At 39.2% G+C, this 21610-nt stretch overlaps 1 protein-coding gene across 7 annotated transcripts in view; it reads right to left on the minus strand.

Annotated features, from left to right (window-relative positions):
* The window catches only part of TENM2 (teneurin transmembrane protein 2), a 1152237-nt gene that overhangs the window by 31560 nt on the left and 1099067 nt on the right, over window positions 1–21610 (minus strand). For all 7 annotated transcript variants that reach the window (XM_089531991.1, XM_089531984.1, XM_089531975.1 and 4 more), the window contains 4 exons: window positions 17043–17275; window positions 15366–15520; window positions 14024–14898; window positions 2396–2571 (listed from right to left, as the gene is read on the minus strand). In XM_089531991.1, coding sequence (XP_089388117.1) covers window positions 2396–2571; window positions 14024–14898; window positions 15366–15520; window positions 17043–17275 — 1439 coding nt within the window. The remainder of the gene's footprint in view (window positions 1–2395; window positions 2572–14023; window positions 14899–15365; window positions 15521–17042; window positions 17276–21610) is intronic.

Below are 21610 nucleotides of genomic sequence, written 5' to 3' on the forward strand. Positions count from 1 at the left end.
CCTGTCTACTCCACCACCATTGCTTTCTCTTCCTCTTCCTCCCACCTCTTCCTCCTCCTGCTTCTTTCTCTTCCTCCTGCCTCTTCTTCCTCTTCCTCCCACTTCCTCCTCCTCCTCCCACCTCTTCTTGCTCCTCTTTCTCCTCCTCACCATGGGCTTGCTGTCTGCAGATGCTTGAATCTGCAGATGGCAAGTCGCAGATACGGAGGGAGGGACTGTACATTAAGGTTCATACAGTATATAGGTACACTAGATGCTTAGTAGTTCTCTAGCCCATATTTGTTGTTTGCTAGTGTTTTTGAGGTGGGTTATGGGGTTTATCCCTTTCTTGATATATAAATTAGATGCCCCAAGACTAATCAACATTATAGTTAGTCCATGGAGCAGGCTAGTTGTGCTGTACTGACTGTGAATGTAAAGGTTTGAAGGTCTTTTCCCACTGCACGATTAGAATGGAATTATTCCACTTTAACTGCCATGGATCCATTTTATCCTAGGATCTTCCACCCATCCTAAACTGGGATTTGGAGGTTAGGGAGAGGTACCTAGAATTTTAGGCTAGATGGAGTTCTAGTGCAGGGGTAGGCAACCTGCGGCCCGCGGGCCGGATGCGGCCCGGCAAGGCCTTGGGACCGGCCCCAGCCCGGTCCTGCCGCCGATTGCCGCCGGGGCCTTTGGCCTCTCGCGTGCAGGGGCAAGGGGGGCAATTGTCTATAGATGCCTCAGAAATATGCATTTATATTAACATTTTTTTAAAAATCAGCAAAATTTTTTGCATGTCCTCCACTTTTTAAAAAAAAAGTGTCCACCATTTGAAAATGTTGTCCTACATTTGTCTCGGTTTATTTATTTATTTAAATTTTTTAAATTTTTTAATTATTTATTTTTTGGCTTCGGCCCCCCAGTTGTCTGAGGGACAGCAACCCGGCCCCCGGCTCAAAAAGGTTGCCTACCCCTGTTCTAGTGCTTCCAATCAATCCACAATTCCCAGTATTCCACAGAATGCAATAATGGTAATTAAAGTGGAATCATACTGCTATAAATGGTTAGTGGGAAAGTGCCTCTGGATATCCCAGCCCAGTTTTTTTTTAAAAAAATATTGAAGATCAGGAAAGAGTTTTTTGGAAGCTTTTTTTTTTTACACCTTTTACACGTTTTCAGTATGAATGTAGCTTCTTTTGAAGTTGCCAGTATGGCTGTCATTATACATAATGTGAAAAGCAGCTATTTTGCAACATACATTACAACCTGTGAGTATTTGATTTTCAAACTGGAATGATCAATGGGGTGTGTGTGTCTCTTTCTATGGAAAGATCAGTGGGGTATTAAACTGGTTTGCACCAGCAAAGAATATGTTATACCCAAACCCTATTCAATGGCATGAGGAGCATGGAGAGATGTGGGATGGAAAAAATTCAAATGCAATATTTTTCTGTTGAAACAAAAAATCACATCCTGTGTGTCTGTGTGCGCATGTAGCCATAGTTGCCTGGATAGTTGCTATCCATAGTTGCTTGGATTACAAAAAATCATTTTACATGGGCTGACCAGTTAAGAACGTCTAGTTATTTTTATATAGAAACAAGTACTAACGAATCCAAGTGCTTATAGACTAATAAATGAATGCACTCCTAAACATGTTTCTATTTTGCAAAATCGCTAGTTTCTCAATCAGTTACAAGTACAAATAGTCAAGACAAAATGTGATATGTTGCCTGTGGCCATAGATTTACATCTATCCTTCACTGAAATAGAATGTTCAACTAGTTGTACTAGTTATATATTTTCCCCACTTTCAAATGGAATTGGTAAGTAGTACAGAGAGGGACTTGGTAAAGCTAAAAGTACTACATTATACCTTAGCAAAAGAAAGCTAAACTGTTGATATATGATGTATCAGGTATAGCTTTCTTTAGGTATATGGCCTTCAAAAATAGTGTTCTTACAGGTATAGTCATCTAAAAATAAATAAAATCCAAGGTATGTAATCTTGCCAAGAACACCACATGATCACTTTAAGTCAGAAATTACTTAAAGATGCAAAGCAGCAACAACAAATATGTTATTTCCTTTAAATTATTACAAATATTCCAGTGAAATAATTTCCACTTAAAACTTTGAATGCATTTGAATATAATATTTAAATCAAAAATATCAGATAATATTATTTGGAGAACTTGTGAATTTTCTGTAAAATGTTCACTTTTATTTTGGAAAACTCATATTACTGGGAGACTGTGGTGGTGATGACATAGTATTTCATGAAAAGAAAACGGTCACAACAGTTGGCTCAGGAATCCATGGGTTGAATCAGATGATGTCTGTATTTATATTATGCCACTGTTTTTGCTCTAATGGAAATATGCAAAGGCTTATGAGAAGTGTGCATCCATACCTTGAACTACTGTATAGGATGCCTCAACAGAAGAAAGGTTGGTGATTACTGTGACATCATCATCCCGGTTGGAATTTTCAATATCTATAGTAATAGACTTTTCCATTTCACGATGGAGGCTGGTTACTACACCAGTAGGACGAGTTACATTGGTCAGGCGTCCTTCATGGTCATAACTGAAAGATGAAAGAGAGAAGTCCCACTTAGGAGTTTATTACATGAAGGAGATTGAGAGGTTTATCCTTGTGAATATCCTAGAAAAATCATATAATTACACAAAACAATTTCACACGATGTCACACAAAACCCGTCATTAAAGTGGTCACAAAGAAGCATTAATGCACATCTTTTTACTTTCTGGATTTCAGCGACAATGCATTTCCAATATCACTTTATTTGTGCAATTGCGTATGGTAATCACGCAATTACTTGCCATTTCTGCTTCACTGATAGGATGCTTTAAATGTGTTTTAATCTGTCTTTAATGACGAAATCAGCCCCAGTGTGATAAAGTTGTTAGATAACGTCAAAACACATGAAACAATTAACACACGCACACACATTTTCTGTAAATAAAAATTAGGAAATAAATGTGAAAATATAAAGAATGAAGGATAAAAGAGAGGAAAACAACAATATTACATATTTTCAGTTAGGACAAATAAAATGAATTATGTATGTCATATCAAATACAAGGAAGGTATACACCAGAAATAGTTGGAAACAATAATTTTCTAGATGAATGTGTCAAGGAATTAGGGTCATAAAACCAGAAAGATCTTTACTACACAATTTTAGGAATACTTTATTTTATATGAAATTCACTGAAAAACAGTTATTTGCAAATTCTGTTATACTTTCTGATATCTTCACAGAGTGCAAACACATCTTTTCTTTGCCTCTGCATAATAAGCAACCTATCTTCCACCTTCTTGCATCTTCCCCCCATCATGAGAGATAATTAAAATTACTGTAAAGAATCTCAATCTTCAAAGTTTGAAATGACATGTATGCATAGGAATGGTCTAGTGCCTCAAGTGAGAGTGCCATTTTAACTTTTTGGGAGGTGGTTGCAACAGAGATTTAAATGAAGGGAAACAAAATGAGTCAGCAAAGTTCAAATGCCACTCTTGTATATAACTATGGTTATATTGCAAAAAATATTTTGCAAAAATTACAAATATAAAATAGTCAGAAATATCTGAAAAGCTTAAGGTAATAACTATATTTAGCCTAAATGTAAATTGTATACTGTATTAATTATAATTAATTCATAATAACTATATAATTTCCCAGCACAGGATATCCATTTTATTTTGCTTTTTATTTTATTGAGTACATGTGAGAGGGCATTCTCTGTAACCCAACTGTGAAATTCTTTCCTTCTGAGTTTCCAACAGGCAGTGTAGACTGTGCTATTTCACATGGTCTTTGGCTCTTGAAATTAGGGATGTCTGCTCTAGCTGTTTTCTAAACCTTTTGCCTTAGAATTATTTTTTAATGAAGAGTTTGTACTATGTGCTCCTAATTCTAGGCCCTACAATTGGCAGTTCCTTCATCATGGATTTCTCTGTAAAATTCTAGATATTCCAGTGTATGCCAGGAAAGCATGGGATTCAAACCCTCTGAGATTCAAAGATATGAAACCCATGCCTCCACCCCCAGCATTCAGGGCAGGGGAGGTTTCCATGCAGGCAAAGACACTTGCAAGGGTGAATCTCCCTCTCCATCCCTGGACCTCTTTCTCTCTTCCATCTGACAGCCCCCTGGGTAGCTTCCTGGGAGATTTCGACTACAGTTTTAATTAATAATCATGTACAATATAGTTTTGTGCATGTTTACTTGGAAGCAAGTCCCACTGACTTTCCAGTTCAGATTGCTATTACATTTGCACCAGAAAATGATGGTTTGTGCCAGTATTTATTATTAAATTGCCATTTATAATTCTAGTTCAGAGGGCAAGCACAAATTATAGTTTGCTACTGGGTTGTTGTTATTATTATGTGCCTTCAAGTCACTTCCAACTCATGGAGATCCTAAGGTGACCATCACAGAGTTTTCTTGGCAAGATTTGTTCCGTGGCTGAGTGAATGTCATTTGCCTAATGTCATCCAGTGGATTTCCAAGGTTGAGTGGGGATTCAAACCCTGGTCTCCAAAAGTGTAGTATAATGCTCAAACCACTACACTATGCTGGCCCAGATATACAATGATGAACTGTATATGCCTGTGTATGTGCCTTCAAGTCACATGTCAACTTATGGTGATCCCATGAATTTAATAGAGTTTTCTTAGGTGAGGAATTTGGTTTTCCCAGTCCCTTCCTCTGATATTTCTTGGTGGTCTCCCATCTAAATACTAACAAGGGCTGACCTTGCTTAGTTTCCAAGATCAGACAGGATCTAGTGCCTTTAAGCCCAAACAATGTATACTAGATATACAATGATATACTATAATTTGGTGTAGAAAATCATGTGTAGCATCCTGTTAGGCAGCTATAATGTTTTAACCAGGCTTACAGGCTCATAACTGTTTAATATTCACATTTATGATTGTAGCACTATTGCTTTGACTGTAAATGCCACTCAAACTCACTTTAAAATCCAAACAGCCACATTGATCGATGGAGGTGTGTGGTGCTATCAAGTGGAGTGTTGAAGGAGGATGTGTCCAACACCTTCCTTCCAGCAAGTGGCAGTGTGATAAGGAGTTGTGGCATGATTCCACAAGACCCTGCTTGTGCTGGTCACATCACTACTCACTGGTGGGAGGGAGCTAGATGCATCTCACTTCAGTTCTCCACCCAGCATTGCTACAAAACTCTGAGTCTTGATGTGACATGATTTAGATTTTAAATTGGGCTTTGAGAGTCAGATCATGAGATGGATCATAGCCATGATACAAGTCTACAAGTTTAAGAGAGGATCTCAGCCCATGCTTCTATTATTATTATTTTTTGGTAGAAAATTAGAGGACAGAAGAGATGGGAAGAGAGATTTTACAGAGACATGAAATGAACAAGTATTTTATGTAGAAGAGATGTACATATTCATAGGGAATAATCACAATTAAAATATGAATGCACGTTAGGGATACAGGGGAGGGGAACTCCCTTATACTTAAATTAAGGTCTTGGTTTCATGTCTGGTTACCATTTGAGAATCCACTTCTATAGCCCAAAGTTCTTTGCCCAGCAACCCCTTGCCATCATGCCATCAAGTACTTTGATCAAAGAAGGGGTCTGTGTACCATGTGGGATCTATCGCAGATTTTTGTCTGGCTTGCAGTAGATTGAGAAATGTTTTTGATTCTCAGTTATCTAACAAGCTAACTAAAAAAACCAAAAAAACAAAAACAAAAACCCAAAAAGCCATTTCTCAGTAGATTAGTTTCTAAACCCCTCTAGAAATGCTAGGGGGGAAATGCTTAAGGGAAACTAAGAGTGGAATGATGCAGGAAAGTTTTCTACTCTGTTTTTCTGGCACTGATCACACATTCCTGGGCTGACCATATGCTCAGAGGCATCCTGTTCTTTAATTTTTAACACTTTCCTGTTTTGCCCCTGGTTGGATTCAAGATTTTGCTAAAAACAAAGCAAATGAAAAGGTAGATCCTTCAAATCTGAAGTTCACCTTCACTGTGGAGCTTATCTCAAGGTGTTTTAATTTGTTTTACCTCCATCCGGATTAAATCTTAATTCGGGTGGCATCCAGATTTTATCAAATGGTTTTTGCTGTCTAATCTGCTGCACAAACATATCCCGGGTCCATCCCCACTTCCAGAGCTCTCCTCCCAGCTCTTTTTGGATTCAGGAGTTTTCCAGCTTGAGAAAATGGCCAGTGGAGCACTCCTGGAAGCAGGGGTGGACCCAAGCTGTATTTGGGCAGCAAAAACTGTCTGATAATATCAGGATGCTGCCTGAATTAAGGTTTAAATCAGATAGAGGTAAGTTCAATTAAAACACCATGGAATAAGCTCCTGTGTTTTACTCAATGCTTGATTCACAAAAGCAAAACGGTTGTTAAAAAGAAAAATAAAATAAAATACTGAGGACCAGCTCTAACTTCATTATTCGTAAAGGCTACTTTATTTTATTTGGGATATGTTCCCCCATTCCATCTTCCGTCATTAGCTTCCCTTCTGCTTTTTTCTTCCAAAGTTATGGAAAGTGAAGCTGTTAAGAAAAGAGCAATGCCATTTAGCAGAAGCTGCATAGAAAGACAAATGGGGGAAAGGTGGGTGGCATTTGATTTAGAAGCAGTAGTAAACAATGATTATTGTTCAGGGAATACAGTTATTAATGTCTTATTTCACAGCACAACTGGATTCAATAAAGCAATTTAAAATTATGTATGCAGTAATAATTACTCAGTTTGGTAGAAGAAAAAAGCCATTCACTGCAAAATGCTTGGATTTTTCTTTTAAAAGATCAGGATCAGCAAAAGGGGAAGAGGGCAGAGTATTTGTGTTATCAGCAATTCCAGAGGCAAGTGAAGGGAAGAGGAGGAACAGTGACATTCTGAAAACATGACAATAAGGACTGAATTGTCCCATTGTGTACATAGGTTTAGTCAAAATTTGTGTGTGGATGTCCAGAAGGAGAAATAAGCAGCAGGCAGATCAGCATACAGGCTCTACCAATTGCTCCCATGGAAATATCCTTGTCATCATCTGAGGAAAGAGTTTTCCTGGATTGATTGTCTGGATGATCAGTAATATGATCTAACTGTTCTGTAAACTGAGAACTAGTAAGGAGCGAGAAATGCATTTATTAAGCAATATTTATGATGTTGGAGGACATACCCTAGGAACTGACAGGGACACACTGAGAACCTTCTCAGGGGCTACTTCCAGGCTGTGGAACTCCCTTCCATGGGAGGCCCACCTGGCCCCCTCCTTGCTCTCTTTCAGTCAGCAGGTGAAGATGATTTTATTTAGGCAGGACTTTGAATATTAATTGTGGAGCAGTGAAGTGGTGTCCTGTATTTGTAATCTTTTACTTGTACAGTGGGCCCTTGGTATCCACTGGGGGTTTGGTTCCAGGACCCCCTGTGGGTACCAAAATCCGTGGATGCTCAAGACACATTAAATAAAATGGCATTGTAAAATAGTGTCCCTATAAAATGGAAAAATCAAGGTTTGCTTTTTGAAATTTACATTAAAAATATTTTCAAGCTGGGGATGGTTGAATCCATGAACAAAAAATCTATGGATATGGAAGGCCACCTGTAACTGAGTTTTAAACCTGTTTCAAATCTGTTTTTAACTATATTTTTACTTTTTGAAAAAAACAAATCATATTGTTATTTCATTCCTTTTAAACTTTTTGTTAAATCTTTTTTAAAAGATGCATTGAATACCATTTTGAGAGAAAGGTGGGATATAAATTCAACAATTAACTAACGACTTAATAACTGAAGAGCTGTTGGGAGGTGTCATTAGGTCAGAAAGAACAGAGAGCTATTTACATACCTTAATGGGGGTTGTTTTAAGACTCTGTGTACTTCCACTGTGGTGTAATGGTTTCAGCATTGGACTATTACTTGGGAAACTCATGGAAACCATCTGGGTGACCTTGAGCAAGTGACACTTTCTCAGGCGGGATACAAACCACCATATAGTATGTCTTCTATACGTACTAGGGTTAGGAAGGGGAGGTGCTTCCGCACCCCCCTAACCCTAGTACATATAGAATACGTACAACATGGAGGCGCCCCTTCCACATGGGGGCCGCCATGTTTACGTACTGGACGCATAGCGTCCAGACATGTCACTGCGCCTATGATGTCGCGAATGCGCCAGCGGCGCCTCGCGATGTCATAAAGGCGCCGCAAAAAGAAGCTCCGAAATGGAGCTTCTTTTTTGCTCCGCGCGGGAGCCGTGCGGTTTGGCTGCTGCAGCTCCCGCGCGGAGCAAATGGCGCCGGCGGGAGACCGCTGGAAAGCGGCGGTCTGTATCCCGCCTCAGTCTCAGTAAAAGGGAAATGAAACTCCCCTCTGAACAAATCTTGCCAAGAAAATCCTGTAATAGGTTTACTTTGGGGTTGCCATAAGTCAGAAATGGCTTCAAGGGTGCAGCTACATTGCAGCTGTAATACAGTTTGACACCAATTTTGGTGCTGTAGCTCCATCCTATGTAATTCTGGAATTTGTAGTTTTACAAGGTCCATAGCATTCTCTGCCAAAGACTGCTGGTGCCTCACAAACTACAAATTTCAGGATTCTGTAGTATGAAGTCATGGCAGTTAAAGTGGTGTCAAACTGCGTTATTCCTACAGTGTAACTACAACTGAAGGCACATAAAGCAACAAACCTCCAGTCAGCTTGTGAAGTTTACTTCTATGTATTATGTACTATGTATTAGCACCTGTTTCATATGAAAAAGGCCAAATCCCTGAAATCACCTGGTAAGACAGAAAAGATTTGCCTTCCTGGAGAGATGCAGCCAGTCGGTGCCAACAATGCTGGACTAGAGCAGTTTCACTCATTATAAGAACAGGTTGCATACCTGTAACTGTGGTTACAGTAACTGTGGTTATAAAGAGTGAAAATAAAGAATGTCCTTAGGAACCTGGAAATGCATCTGATAAAGAATGAAAGTGCCCTAACCCAGCGTTGTTGGCACTGACTGTGCCCTAGAGCAAGCATGGTATAGTGGTTTGAGTGCTGGACTACCATTCTGGAGACTAGAGTTTGGCCATGAAATCTACTGGAGAACCTTGAGCAAGTCACATACTCTCAGCCTCTGGAGAAAGCAATGTCAAACCTCAAATCTTGTCAAGAAAACCCTGTGATAGGTTTGCCTTAGGGCCACCATAAGTTGGAAACAACTTGAAGGCATACAACAACAATGATGCCCTAGAGTTTTGCTGGTTGCAGATCTCTTACCTCCATTTTGCCAGTAATATCCATGAGGCCTGCCATTCCTTCCTCCCCTCTGAACATATTTCAAAATGCTCCAACTGCTTTCAATATACTGCATGGTTTGCATTATCCCACTAAAATAGTGGGAATAAAATATGGAACAGAGAGCTGTCCTCCAGTCCTTAGGACTGGATCATGGCTTTGGCACAGCTTCCGGACTCTTAGGATGTATGCAACATTTAAACAGCATACCTCCAAAGTGAACCCGAAGCAGCTTTATTTTGGCCTGTCTGTATGGGGCCTAAGTTAGTTTCGAAAGTATGCCCCCAAGGTTATCCCACATGAACCACAGCAGGTTTTTAACCTGATTTATACATCTCAGTGATTCACACATTTGTCTTGTTTGCAAGCAGACAGCTTTTTAAAAAACATATTTCTATGCCTGCACTAGGGAACCTAAAAACAATTCAAAGAAGTCAATAGAGTAAATAAGGATTCCTTTTTTCTTTGCAGAATAAAATTTACTGTTCATACTATGTGAGATGATGAATGTTGCATGATTATTTTAGGATAACTTTGCAAACAAGGATTTACAGAGTGATCATCCATTTCTTGCTCTCGAAAACAATAAAGCAACTTTAATCAAAATCTATAAAAACAAACATACCTGTTCACAAGCAGTCATTGTACAAAATGACCAGCAGATGGCAGTGTTTCCCCACATCACTGATGAACACCATTAAAAGCAAAACAAACCTCAAGCAGCAAACCCCAAAATGTGGAAACCCTTAAAAATGTAGCTTTTTCTCACTCAAACTGGCTGTATCGTTTTTAAAAAATCTCTTTGAACTATGTTTGTTTGGTAGTCATACACACTAAAGGTGCACTAAGGCCAAGCCAGGCCAAGGTGTCTTTAAGTCATCAAACAGAAGCTCATGGTCAATTCCTTGAAAAATCATGAACTGGCTTATGGCTGACCAAATCTAGGTAGACTCTTCTAAGGATATGATGGGAATTAGGCCAGTTTTTCTTATGTAATGGTGTATGGACATGGCAGAAATAAAGGAGTCTAACCCCACTTTAGTGGTCATGGCTCCTTCCAGTAGAATTGTGGGATTTGTAGTTTGTTGGGATATTCAGACTGGTCTTGCACAGAACTCTTGTACCTCACCAAAATACACATTCTAGGATACTGTAGGATAGAGTCACAGCAGTTAAAGTGGCGTCAAACTGCTTTAATGCTGGTAGGCATACCTTAGTCCTCTCCCTATCCTACTATCCTGCTATTTAAAAGAAATGTTAATGCCATTTGCCCAGTTTTGGTTTTTCAGAAAGTAACTACAACTGGCACTTCACATGAAACAAATATGATTTAAGGACATAAATAACCACATGCCTGGCAAGGCTGAAAAATCTCCCCTCCAGCATGGTTGCACCTGCTTCCTGGTTTAAACTACCTGCTGTTTGTCAATGTCTGGCATCTTGATCAGTGGCTAAAAGATCATCGGCTGGGCTTAACATCTCATAACTGACGGGGATTCATATTTATGCTATTAACACAAAATATGATTCCTCAAACCCTACCTTTTCAGCCTGGCAGTGCCCAACAAAGGGTTTGCAAGGTGCTGCAGATTGGGGTGCTAAGAAACAACATCTACAGTTGTGATTACGACCAGCAGTTGTGACAGGATCCCGAGGGGTCTCTCCAGCTGCCTGTGCTAGGGAGAGTGCTGTCCTGATCTGCAGAGGTTTGGAAGCCCTTCCGTTGGCATGCTGCCAGAATGAAAAGCTAGGTTGAGGTGGGGTGACACTGTCAGATGCAGCTACAACAATGGAGCTCTCTCATTGTAGCTTCATCTCATGAGGCACGATCATGACCATTATGTTGATATCAGAATGGCAGATAAAGTTATGGGTCAGATTCAGTAAGGGACTTATATCTGGGGGAAACAAAACTGAGAAGTTTCGCAATGCCCATATTCAGTAAGGGGCTGCCATCTTTAACCAGCTTCAAAACGGAGCTGAAGACCATCCTGTTCAGAGAAGCGTTCCCAGGCATTGCATAATTGTCACTTGCTATTTGATGTTCTTTTGTTGTCTGTTTTATTGAATCATTTCCTGTATTGCTATGTATTTTATATGTATTATCCTACTAGAGAGGCCCCTTCCCCACCACCTTTCCCTTCTCCTTTTGTGTCGTGTCTTTTTAGATTGTAAGCCTGAGGGCAGGGAACCGTCCAATTAAAAATATTGTATGTACAGCGCTGTGTAAATTTACAGTGCTTTATAAATAAAGGTTAATAATAATAATAATAATGGTGTTGTGAAGTGGGACCAATGAGCATTGGGACAACAGCTAAGGGAATGCTGATATACATCAGGAAAGCCCAGCGCACATTGGGAAACCCTTGCCAATGCCCAGATATGCATCTTCGCAATTCAGTAGGATACATCACTAGGCTACTTACAAGAAGCAGCAGGACAGCCTGCTTCCCTGTGAGAAAATCTACTCACTTCAACAGGAGTATATTTATGTGGGCCAGAATATGAGCATTGAAATTTTCCTTCAGTCCCCAAATTTCTAGCATTCCAAAGAGTGAGATACTGAAAACTGTTTGAACACAGAACTCTTGTATTTGCTGTGTTCACATACCCTTGGTATCTTTACCTGCCCTCAAATCTGTAGCATTACAGTTCTCAAATTTAAAGCATCAGTTGAACATTTAGAAATACAATTGAGGGATCGAAATTGTATTTCTAAATGCTGAACTCATTTTCGAGAACTACAATGCTATAAATTTGAAAACTGAAGGAAAATTTCATTGGAGAGCAGAATTCTTATTTTGTGGAGCAATGCTCTCATTTTGCCCCCCCTCCCCCTTTAGCTACATCCCTGGTTCTGAGCCTCCATCTTACAAGGGAAACTTTCTGACACAGCAAACATAAAGCAGCCTTATGTCCTGCACTACAACAAAGATGGCATATAAGCCAGATCAAGTTAGATCAGATCTATGGTCCTTCAAAAACAGATCTTTTGGAGATCATAGAGTCATAGAATTGTAGAGTTGGAACAGGCCGCAAGGGCCATCCAGTCCAACCCCTTGCCATGCAGGAAATCTCAATCAAAGCATCCCCGACAGATGGCCATCCAGCCACTGTTTAAAGACCTCATTCTGTTTCAAACAGTGTGTGCGTGCACGTGCACATGTATGTGCATGCATGTGTGCATGCACATTGCCTTGACAATAACTACCCGCCTCAAACTTATTGAAGGTAAACATTTCAGCCATAAGCAGATGTATTTGAAGTGGGCAATTTGCGGTCCCCCAGATGCTACTGGAATGCAAATCCTATCAACCTTAGCTTGCACAGCCAATGACAAGGAATGATGAAAACTGCAGTCCAGTAACATCTGGAGGTCTACATGATTCTCCATCTCTGAGCTACACCAGTATTAGTATATATGTGGCTTACTTGAACAAACTCTACTCCACATACTTACAGGGATGCACCTGAGGACTATTTAGGGAAAGATAATGAGACTCTGGTTTTGTTGTGCAGATCCTTCTTTTTAAAAAATGTCTAGCATTCATATCTTTCATTTGTTGTAGTTAAAGAGGAAATTTTGTCTTTCTAATCTACCTGTTTTTAAAACGAGGGTAATTTGCAGCTCTCCCAGAATTATACAAACTAAACAGAATCTGTTCACATCTCTTTGGATTCAATTTCCTCATCAATCTCAAGAACAAGCAATCAGTAAAGCTAATCAATGTTTTATCTGCCGATATGGAGCATGGCCCCAATATCCTGACATTTGAATAGCAAGACCTGTCATTTGAGTTCCAAAAGAAATTGCAATATTGAAATCCCTGAAGAGAGGAAACTTAGTGGTGTGTGGCCATAATCTATTAGGTTATGAGCTGGGCAGAACAAGTAGGGGAAATAAATATTCTCTGTCCTGCCAGACAAGGTCAACAAATTTAGGGCTTATTTTGTTAGTTGCTATACAAATGCAGGCATTCTAAACACTCATAAATGATAGCTATATTTCAATCTGTTCAGCACCATAAAACATCGTCTTCTTCAAAAGACATCCCTAATATTAGGAAAATTATCCAAACCATCTGAACATCCTTCTCTGAGCTGTGTGATTAATACTTGGGTGACATCTTTCTGCATGTTTGTGTTATACTAACATTCACAACAGAAGGCTAAACTAAAATTCACAACAGAAGGCTAAACCCAATTGCTAATCCAATTTAGATTAAACCCAGTGGATCAATGGATTAACCGTAGCATTGATTGATCATTTAGCAGTTGCTATCTGGAACTGGGAAGGGATGAAGGCCAGAATATGTTTCACTACACATCTTAGCCTTCATTCTAAAGAGGCATACCATGTTTGTGCAAAAATGTTTCAAAATAAAATTTACAGTCAGATTCTTTTTCTCTGACAGGATACACTCTAAAACAACAGTTAATTCAGAATATAGTTGTGTCTACCTCATTGATTTACTGTATGGTTGTTTACTAATTGTCTTATCTATCCTCTTCCCATTCCTTGTCCCCCTTTTTGACCCTTCAGTCACTACAAACATTTCAAATACATAATGCCAAAAACTGGAGGCTCATGCTGGGTTTGGTGGAAATATGCTTACATGTGTCTTTACCCTCTTGAGCGCTATTCCATGATGAATCCCTACTTGTTTCTTACCTAAACAGAAAATGGATATGCACTGTGATTGGGGGAGGGGGTGAGGTCTTACTCATAAAATGTTGTCCATCCTGTTTCATCACTTTTGGTTGCCAAGAGACCACTGTTCCCATGGTAAGTCATTAATCCATGTTCTAAGGTCTGCGTCGACACTACTTTAAGACCACCATTTGTGCCAACAGCAAGAGTCACAATTTGATTGTCAGGCATTAGAAAATGACGTGGTGCTCCATTCGTATCGCGTCGAATTTTTAGAGAGTTACCATTATTATCAATCACTTCGGTCACATCATTATCGGCACTATAGGTGAAATTATATAGATATTCTCCTGTTACAAGGCTGAGGGTATATTGGTGGATACCATCAATGTTGAAGACATATAGTTCCTGCTCTCCAGGAGATGCAATTTCATACTGGTTAAAAGAGTTAAGGACAGGCTTGTTTTTGCTGACAGCCCTGATACGTATATTTCCAAGATCCGCAATATAAATGGTGCCATCTGGTGCCACTGCTAAGGATGAAGGAGTATTTAAGATGGCATCCGTGGCATAAGCATCATCGCCAGCATAGCAATTACAGTTGACATCATTTTTGCAGTCACAGTCTGAAGCTGCTCCAGCTAGAAGGCAGATCTCGCCATTAGTGGTGACCTGACGAAGCCGGTTAATTTTCTTTTCATCTGTCTCACTGATGTAAAGAATTCCTGTGTGTGAGATGGCAATAGCACTGGCTGACTCCAGGGCAGAATGAATGGCCAGTTTGCTGAGGGAGTAGTCTATGCCAGGAACCTGACAGTGCATTGGACGGCCAGCGATGATGCTGACCTGATGGTTCTCTGTGATTCGCAAAATGACGTTGTTTTCCAGTACATACAGAGAGTTATCCATTGGATTGACAGCTAAATCAGTTGGCCACTCCAGACGCACCTATGAGATAATCAGTGTGTTATGATTAGATTTCAAACAACCTTAGTGAATCTATTTCTTGCAGTGCATAAAAATCATTTGTGTAAAAATCAGGCAATTGATCAAAATCTTCTTAACTGAACAAACCAAAAAACAAAACTGGTGTAGTTCACTTGTTCAGATTTCTTTTCACTATTCCTTAAAATATATTTGGCTCCACTGGATAGTTATAAATACAGAACACAAGACTAAATGTTGTGTTTAATAAATCCTATTAAACACAACATTGCTACAGCTCTTTTCTTTTATCACTGATGCATGTTGTCGCAAAGGAAGTTTGCTTGTTCATTTAGCTATATTAAATTTCACTGTATACTATATCTTTTTTCCAAGTAGAGTGGAACGTATATTTTCCAGGGAGAAAAACTGGGCATTTATCCAAAATAAATTGCCATCTGTTTTGTTACAAAGAGGAAGTAACACTCTACCTGGGTGACATCCATGCTGGAATCACAGCTTAGTGGCCGAACAGCAGTTAGGTCATTAGAGCCCAGCAGAGTTGATATGATTCCATTCTGATCAACTTTTCGGATCATTGTAGCATCAACAAAATACATAAGGCCATACTTATCCACTGCAATTCCTACCAGGGTGCAATGAAAGTTAAAAATGAGTTCTCTGCGCTCATGTTTGGCTGATACATTTATCACAAATACAGATGATTGTGGCTGTCACTCACGTGTGTACATTTGCTCCTGGGTTTGGGAGCTGAAGTACTGTATTACCTCCAACACAAAAAGTACTGCTCTGTTAGGAAATGAAGTCTTTGGCTCTAAATTGTCAACAGACTTATTTCTAAGCTAACACGAACACTATTACTTTGAGTTACCTAATTCCTAGTATTATACTGTGTACAAATACATATTGAATTCCTAGTATTATATACATATACATATGAAACATAATGTACTTTATATTTTTAATAGAAGATTTGATTTTTTCTAATACAACACTGGAAATCTTAGGAAGAAGCTAGACACTATTCCATAAATGCCTGATGTCTGTGCCACTTGGCAAGCTATGCTCTCAAGACAAGTATAAACTTTGCTTCCCTTGATTTCTGTGCTACATTTGGGGGACATTATTACAGGACTATAAGTAATGTCTTTATGCATGTTCTAATTCTACACAAAAAGAATACAGAAGTAAAAAAAAGCTGAGGGTGACACATGCATACAGTTATTATTATTATGTTTATTTATATCCTACCTTCCTCCCAGTACAGGAACTCAAGGTGGCTACAGATGAATTAATCAAACTTGTGTGTAAGTCATACCAATGCAAGCATCCAAGGCGAAATAAGCAAACCAGCCCTGCAATTTCTACCTTTTTCATCCATTGTGTTTCATGGACATTGGTAGTCTCAGGGAATCACCTTCACATGTAATGATTTCCCACACACTGTTCTTCAGTTGCTTCTTGGTGCATAGTCCAGCTCTTTTTTTGCCAAAAGGGCTTAGTGCTCATAAAGGCTATATTGGCTCAATATCATCAGCTAGCTGTTTTCCTAGCTGCTACTGGTATTCCCTCCACCCCATTTTTGTTGCTTTTCTCTTGGCTGTTCTTTACTCCTTTCTCTTTAAAGGCCTCACCCTTTCCTTTAACCGTTCTCGTCCTTGAGCAACAGAAGCTCCTGCAGTTTGAGTTTAGAAACAGAGAACCTCTCATCGCTGCTGTGGTAAACATGACATTCTAGACAACCAGTGATTAATGTTGCCTGGACCAGGCAAAGTAAAAGCGTGTGCAGTTGATGCAATGATCCATTGTCTGTCTCTACCCAGGCAAATACTAGGTACTTTTGCACCCCCAGGAGGATCATATTTTAGATAATCCAGCTTGCTTGCACTTGCCTGTTCCCACTGGGGTATGACTGATTAAGAAATATTTTTGCCTTCTTTTACAAGGGAAATCAAGTAGAAGGACTGCAGTCACTTCCAGTAAAAAGAAGAAAGAAAAGCCCAAGACAAACCTGTGTGCACTAAATAGTTGTCAACCTACTGTGATTAAACCACAGATTAAAAATATCTCAGCAAGCAGTGATTTGATTATGAAATAATTATATCTAGAGTCACTTTAGCTTCCGACCACCTTTCACGTTCCCTTACCTCGTGGGCTCATTAATGTTGCATCCACTCCTTTCCCTCCATCTCCACATCGGGCTTCATCAAAAGGCAGGCACTGTTCCCCTGTCCCGGCCACCACTTCCGAATTACTAGCCAGCTCCTTTGCACCAGTAAGACTTTTGACTCTGTAAATACGACGGCTGTTGGTGTCTGAGACATAAAGTGAGCCTGAAACAGGATCCACAGCTAGGTAGTACTTGTGGGCAGGGTTGTTGCTTTAGAAGACAAAAAGAGAGAGAATATGATGGCTTAACCTGCTCTATGCAAGGTGCTCCAGAGCAGATTGTGGTATAGCCAAAATAGCTTTATGCATGATATGTAAATAACTCTGCTGCAGGCAGCATGCATTCACCACCCTTTGGTTTGGGAGCATGTTTCCTCTCTCCTCCCCTGGATGGTAGATGACATAATATTAGGTTTGACAGAGGCTATCCAGTGCTCTTTGTGATTTCTTTGCTTGGCTATAATGATAGACTTTGGCTCTGGATGTAAACAATTCAGGTTCAAACCCCCTTTCTGCCATAAATTCATAGTGGCCATGCTAGTCAGTATACATACTTTACATGATTCTTATAAAGTTTACAAGAATAATGTTATCACCTTGAACTCCTAGAATGCTTTGTATAAATAGTAAGGTTTTTTTAATTAAAAAAAATTCAGAGTAGGGCTTGCTAACAGTACACAACCCTTTAGTCTCCCTTGTGTTGTGTTGCTTTTATGTGCCTTGAAGTCATTTCACCCTGTCATGTGGTATTCTTAGCAGAATTTGTTCGGAAGGAGTTTGTCATTGCTTTCCTCTGCAACTGGGAGATCATGTTTGGTTATCATGACCAAGTTGGAATTTGAACCTTGGTCTTCCAGTGTCCTAGTCCAACACTCAAACCATTATACTACGCTATATTGGCTTTCCTACTTATTAACATAATTCCTCTGAGTCACCTTATTCCTACTTTATATACAAATACATATGAAACATATTGTACTTTACATTTTTAACAGAAGATCTGACTTCTTCTGATATAGCGTTGGAAATCTTGGGAAGATCCTGGATACTATTTCATAAATGTCTGATTTCTGTGCTACTTGGCAAACTATACTCTCCAAACAGATATAAATTTTGCTTCCTTTGATTTCTGTGTTGCATTTGGGGATCATTATGAGTTACACCTTACAGGATTATATTATTTTTAAAAGTGTGGCAAGATGCCACTTCTCAAATTAAGCCTACAGTTTTTAAATCTGACCTGATCCCCTCCCCCTTCACCATTCCCTTCTCCTTTTGTGTCGTGTCTTTTTAGATTGTAAGCCTGAGGGCAGGGAACCGTCTATTATCCCCTCTGTTGTAAGCCGCCTGGATTCCCAGTGATTGGGATGCATAGAAATAAATCCTATTATTATTATTATTATTATTATTATTACATATACTTATTTCATAGTAAATTCTGTTGAACTCTGTGGGAATTACTTCTGAGCAGAGCTGCATATCATCAGGCTACAAATGTGGATACTGGCCCTTAACTGCTAAGCTCAAAGGGAAGTTCCTGCCATGCCAAACTCTGATTCACCTTGATTTCTAGTCAATCTGCCTTTAAACATTATATCATTCCATATTTTTCTGAAAACTGGAAATAAGACACTTTTACATCTTAATAGTAATGGGCACTGCATTTATATATCATTCCCATTAGCTTGGTTTTATGAATTTCTTTTTACTACTCATGTGAATCCATCTTTTTTTACAGAACATGGGTGTTTCATTTTGGTACAGTAGTTTGAAAAACAACATGTCAGGGATGCTTTGATTTGGATTTCCTGCATGGCAGGGGGTTGGACTGGATGGCCCTAGTGGTCTCTTCCAACTCTACGATTCTATGATTCTATGATTAAAACCAAAGCAAAATATATGGGAACCTAGTGTGAGATGGCTTTTGACAAGAAGCTGTAAATTATTTTTCAAAAATATACAGCATCTGTGGTTTCTCATAAAATCTTTACCCCATCTTCCTGCCGTGCCAAATAACAGAACACACTATAGTCTACCCCGAAGCAGCATAAAAGATGAATGGTCTCATAATTTTTAATTGCAGTCTTTTCCCTTTCTCATCCTTCACTCTTTATGGAAAGAATTTTTATAAAGTGTTTTGTAACTCTTTATAATGAGACGGCCAGTCCATGGTGGTTAGAGGTTAACACGGCTATTTAGTATTCCAAAATGGTAACAAATGTCATGCCCAAGGTTAGTCATGCTGAAGATTAGTATTGATGAACCAAGGAAGAACAGTCTTTGGTGTGTTATTAACCAAAACAAAATTAAAATGTTCTAAATTATTTCCCCTCTTCTGAATCTTAAACTGGGGAAAGCTTCACATTTTACATTGAGAAACACCTAACAACACTTCTATGTGGATTTGATACATGCTCTCTGTCCTAAAAACAATTTCCTAAGAATGCAACAAAACCAGGTTGCAACACTTTAGCATACTTTTGAAACCAAGAAGTGGCCTTCTAAAGCTATGGTTTTAAACAAGATAACTTTAAACCATAAGTTAAAAAGATAGCTTGTTTCACCAAATCATAGTTGAGGTCTAATGTTTCAAAACTATGGTTTATTTGACACAAGACAACATTAAGCCCTAAGTTATAAAGATAGCTTATTTCACCAAACCATAGTTGTGATCTAGAGTTAGGATGATATGGTATATTTTTATTAATCTAAAATGAAACTGTGGTGGAGGAAAGGTGTGTTCCTGGGGAAAGGCAAGATTATTCTAATCACGTTAAACTTGGTTTACTGTGATATCTGAACACAACCAAAGTATATCTATTTTCTAATATTGAAATACTGGAGTGAGCTTTGAAAAACAACAACAATGCAAAATTATATATCAAAATATGAAAAATGTCAGTCTACATTAGCTTTTCTATTTGTGCCACCAGGTCAGATCAAAAGAGATATATAGCTTCTAATATTTAAAAAATGATGCCAGGCTAAGTTGTCCCTTCCTACATATATCACAACCTTTGAACCTTTGTATGTGTATGTATGTGTGTTCAAGTCACCTGCCAACTTATCATGACACCATGAATTTCACAGGATTTATCTGAACAAGTAATACTCAGAAGTGGTTTGCCAGTTCTTTCCTATGAAATATAGCATACAGCACCTGGTATTAGTTAGCAGTCTCTCATCCAAGTACTAGCAGAGCTGATCCTGTTTAGCTACCAAGATCACAAGGGATCTGGTCCCTAGAGGCCCTAGTACGGTAACCTAAATATGTGGAGTTGGGGCTTCTTACTACGTGGCACGTGAAATTAACCATGCAGTTTTCACTTTACAATTATTTAACTACTGTTACAATTTAGAGCACAAAAAGTAAATTTTGATACTGGACTCTGTGAAGCCTTGCTTCAGATAAAGCCCTGGTCAAACTAACACTCTCTTTTTGCAGACAATGGCACTTATCACACGGAGGGGTTTTCAGCTCTGATCCGAAGCCACTGCGGGTCCAACCATGCAAATTCACATTAAAACGTGATGTATTATCTCACATGATTGCTTTCTATGGGGGGTCGTTCCGAGGCAGATCCACAGTCAATCCAAAGTGACTCCTAATTTTTGTGAATTCGGTAACAAGCGAATTCACAAAAATTGTTTCCAAGCTCACTTTGATTTCACTACGAATTGGTCTGGTGTGGAATGCAACTTTGCTTCCGTCCTGGTACACCCTCCAAACCTCCAAGGTCCCACATTTCCCATGATGCTGAACTGCAATTTTGCTCCATTTGCTTCTGATACTCCTTCAAGAAAGGAGGTAGCATAATATTTCTTTAATAATAATAATAATGGAGAACAAGGCACTGCATAATAATAATAATAATAATAATAATAATAATAATAATGATACATTCGGATGAAGCAGAGGGCATGTAGGGATAGGTGACATTCCCTATTATTCACGTGAGCTAGCATTCATGTGAAACTGGAATCAGGAAGTGGCCCCCTTCTTCACCTCGGAAGTGCAAAGGTTCACAATGCATTCAGACCCCCACTGAGCATGTGCAAGGGGCCCAATTCGCATTGGTGAATCCACATGGTATGTACTGGTGTGGTAATTTAATGTGCACTTGCTCCGCTTTGACTCAGGAATGACCACAATTTCGTTCTTCATGTGTGATAATTCATCATGTGAATTGCCTTGGATTCGAATTGACTCTGCTTCCCCTTCACTTCAGATTGGCTCTGGATTGGAGTTCCAGTTTCACGATAAGGGCCAGTGTGATCTTCTAGCTAGGTATATGAATGTCTCAGTGGGGGAAATGTGTAAACAGACATGAGTCAGTGCAGAAGAGTAGTCTTTTCATGATCATATACTGCCTTAATAGGTTTTTGATGCAGAATGCAATGGCAGTGAAATGTTTCACCATACACAAAAAACTCATTCAACAATTCTGTGTTATGCAATAAAAACAGAAATGAAGCAGAGTTGCTGCTGTACTCCAATTTGGAAGCAGGAACTGTTGCAGTCAGCTATTTTACATCAAATGCCTTT

Source organism: Sceloporus occidentalis, unplaced genomic scaffold (assembly GCF_023333645.1).
Source record: "Sceloporus occidentalis isolate IW3139 unplaced genomic scaffold, rSceOcc1.0.p SCAF_1, whole genome shotgun sequence".
NCBI classification, from domain to species: Eukaryota; Metazoa; Chordata; class Lepidosauria; order Squamata; family Phrynosomatidae; genus Sceloporus; species Sceloporus occidentalis.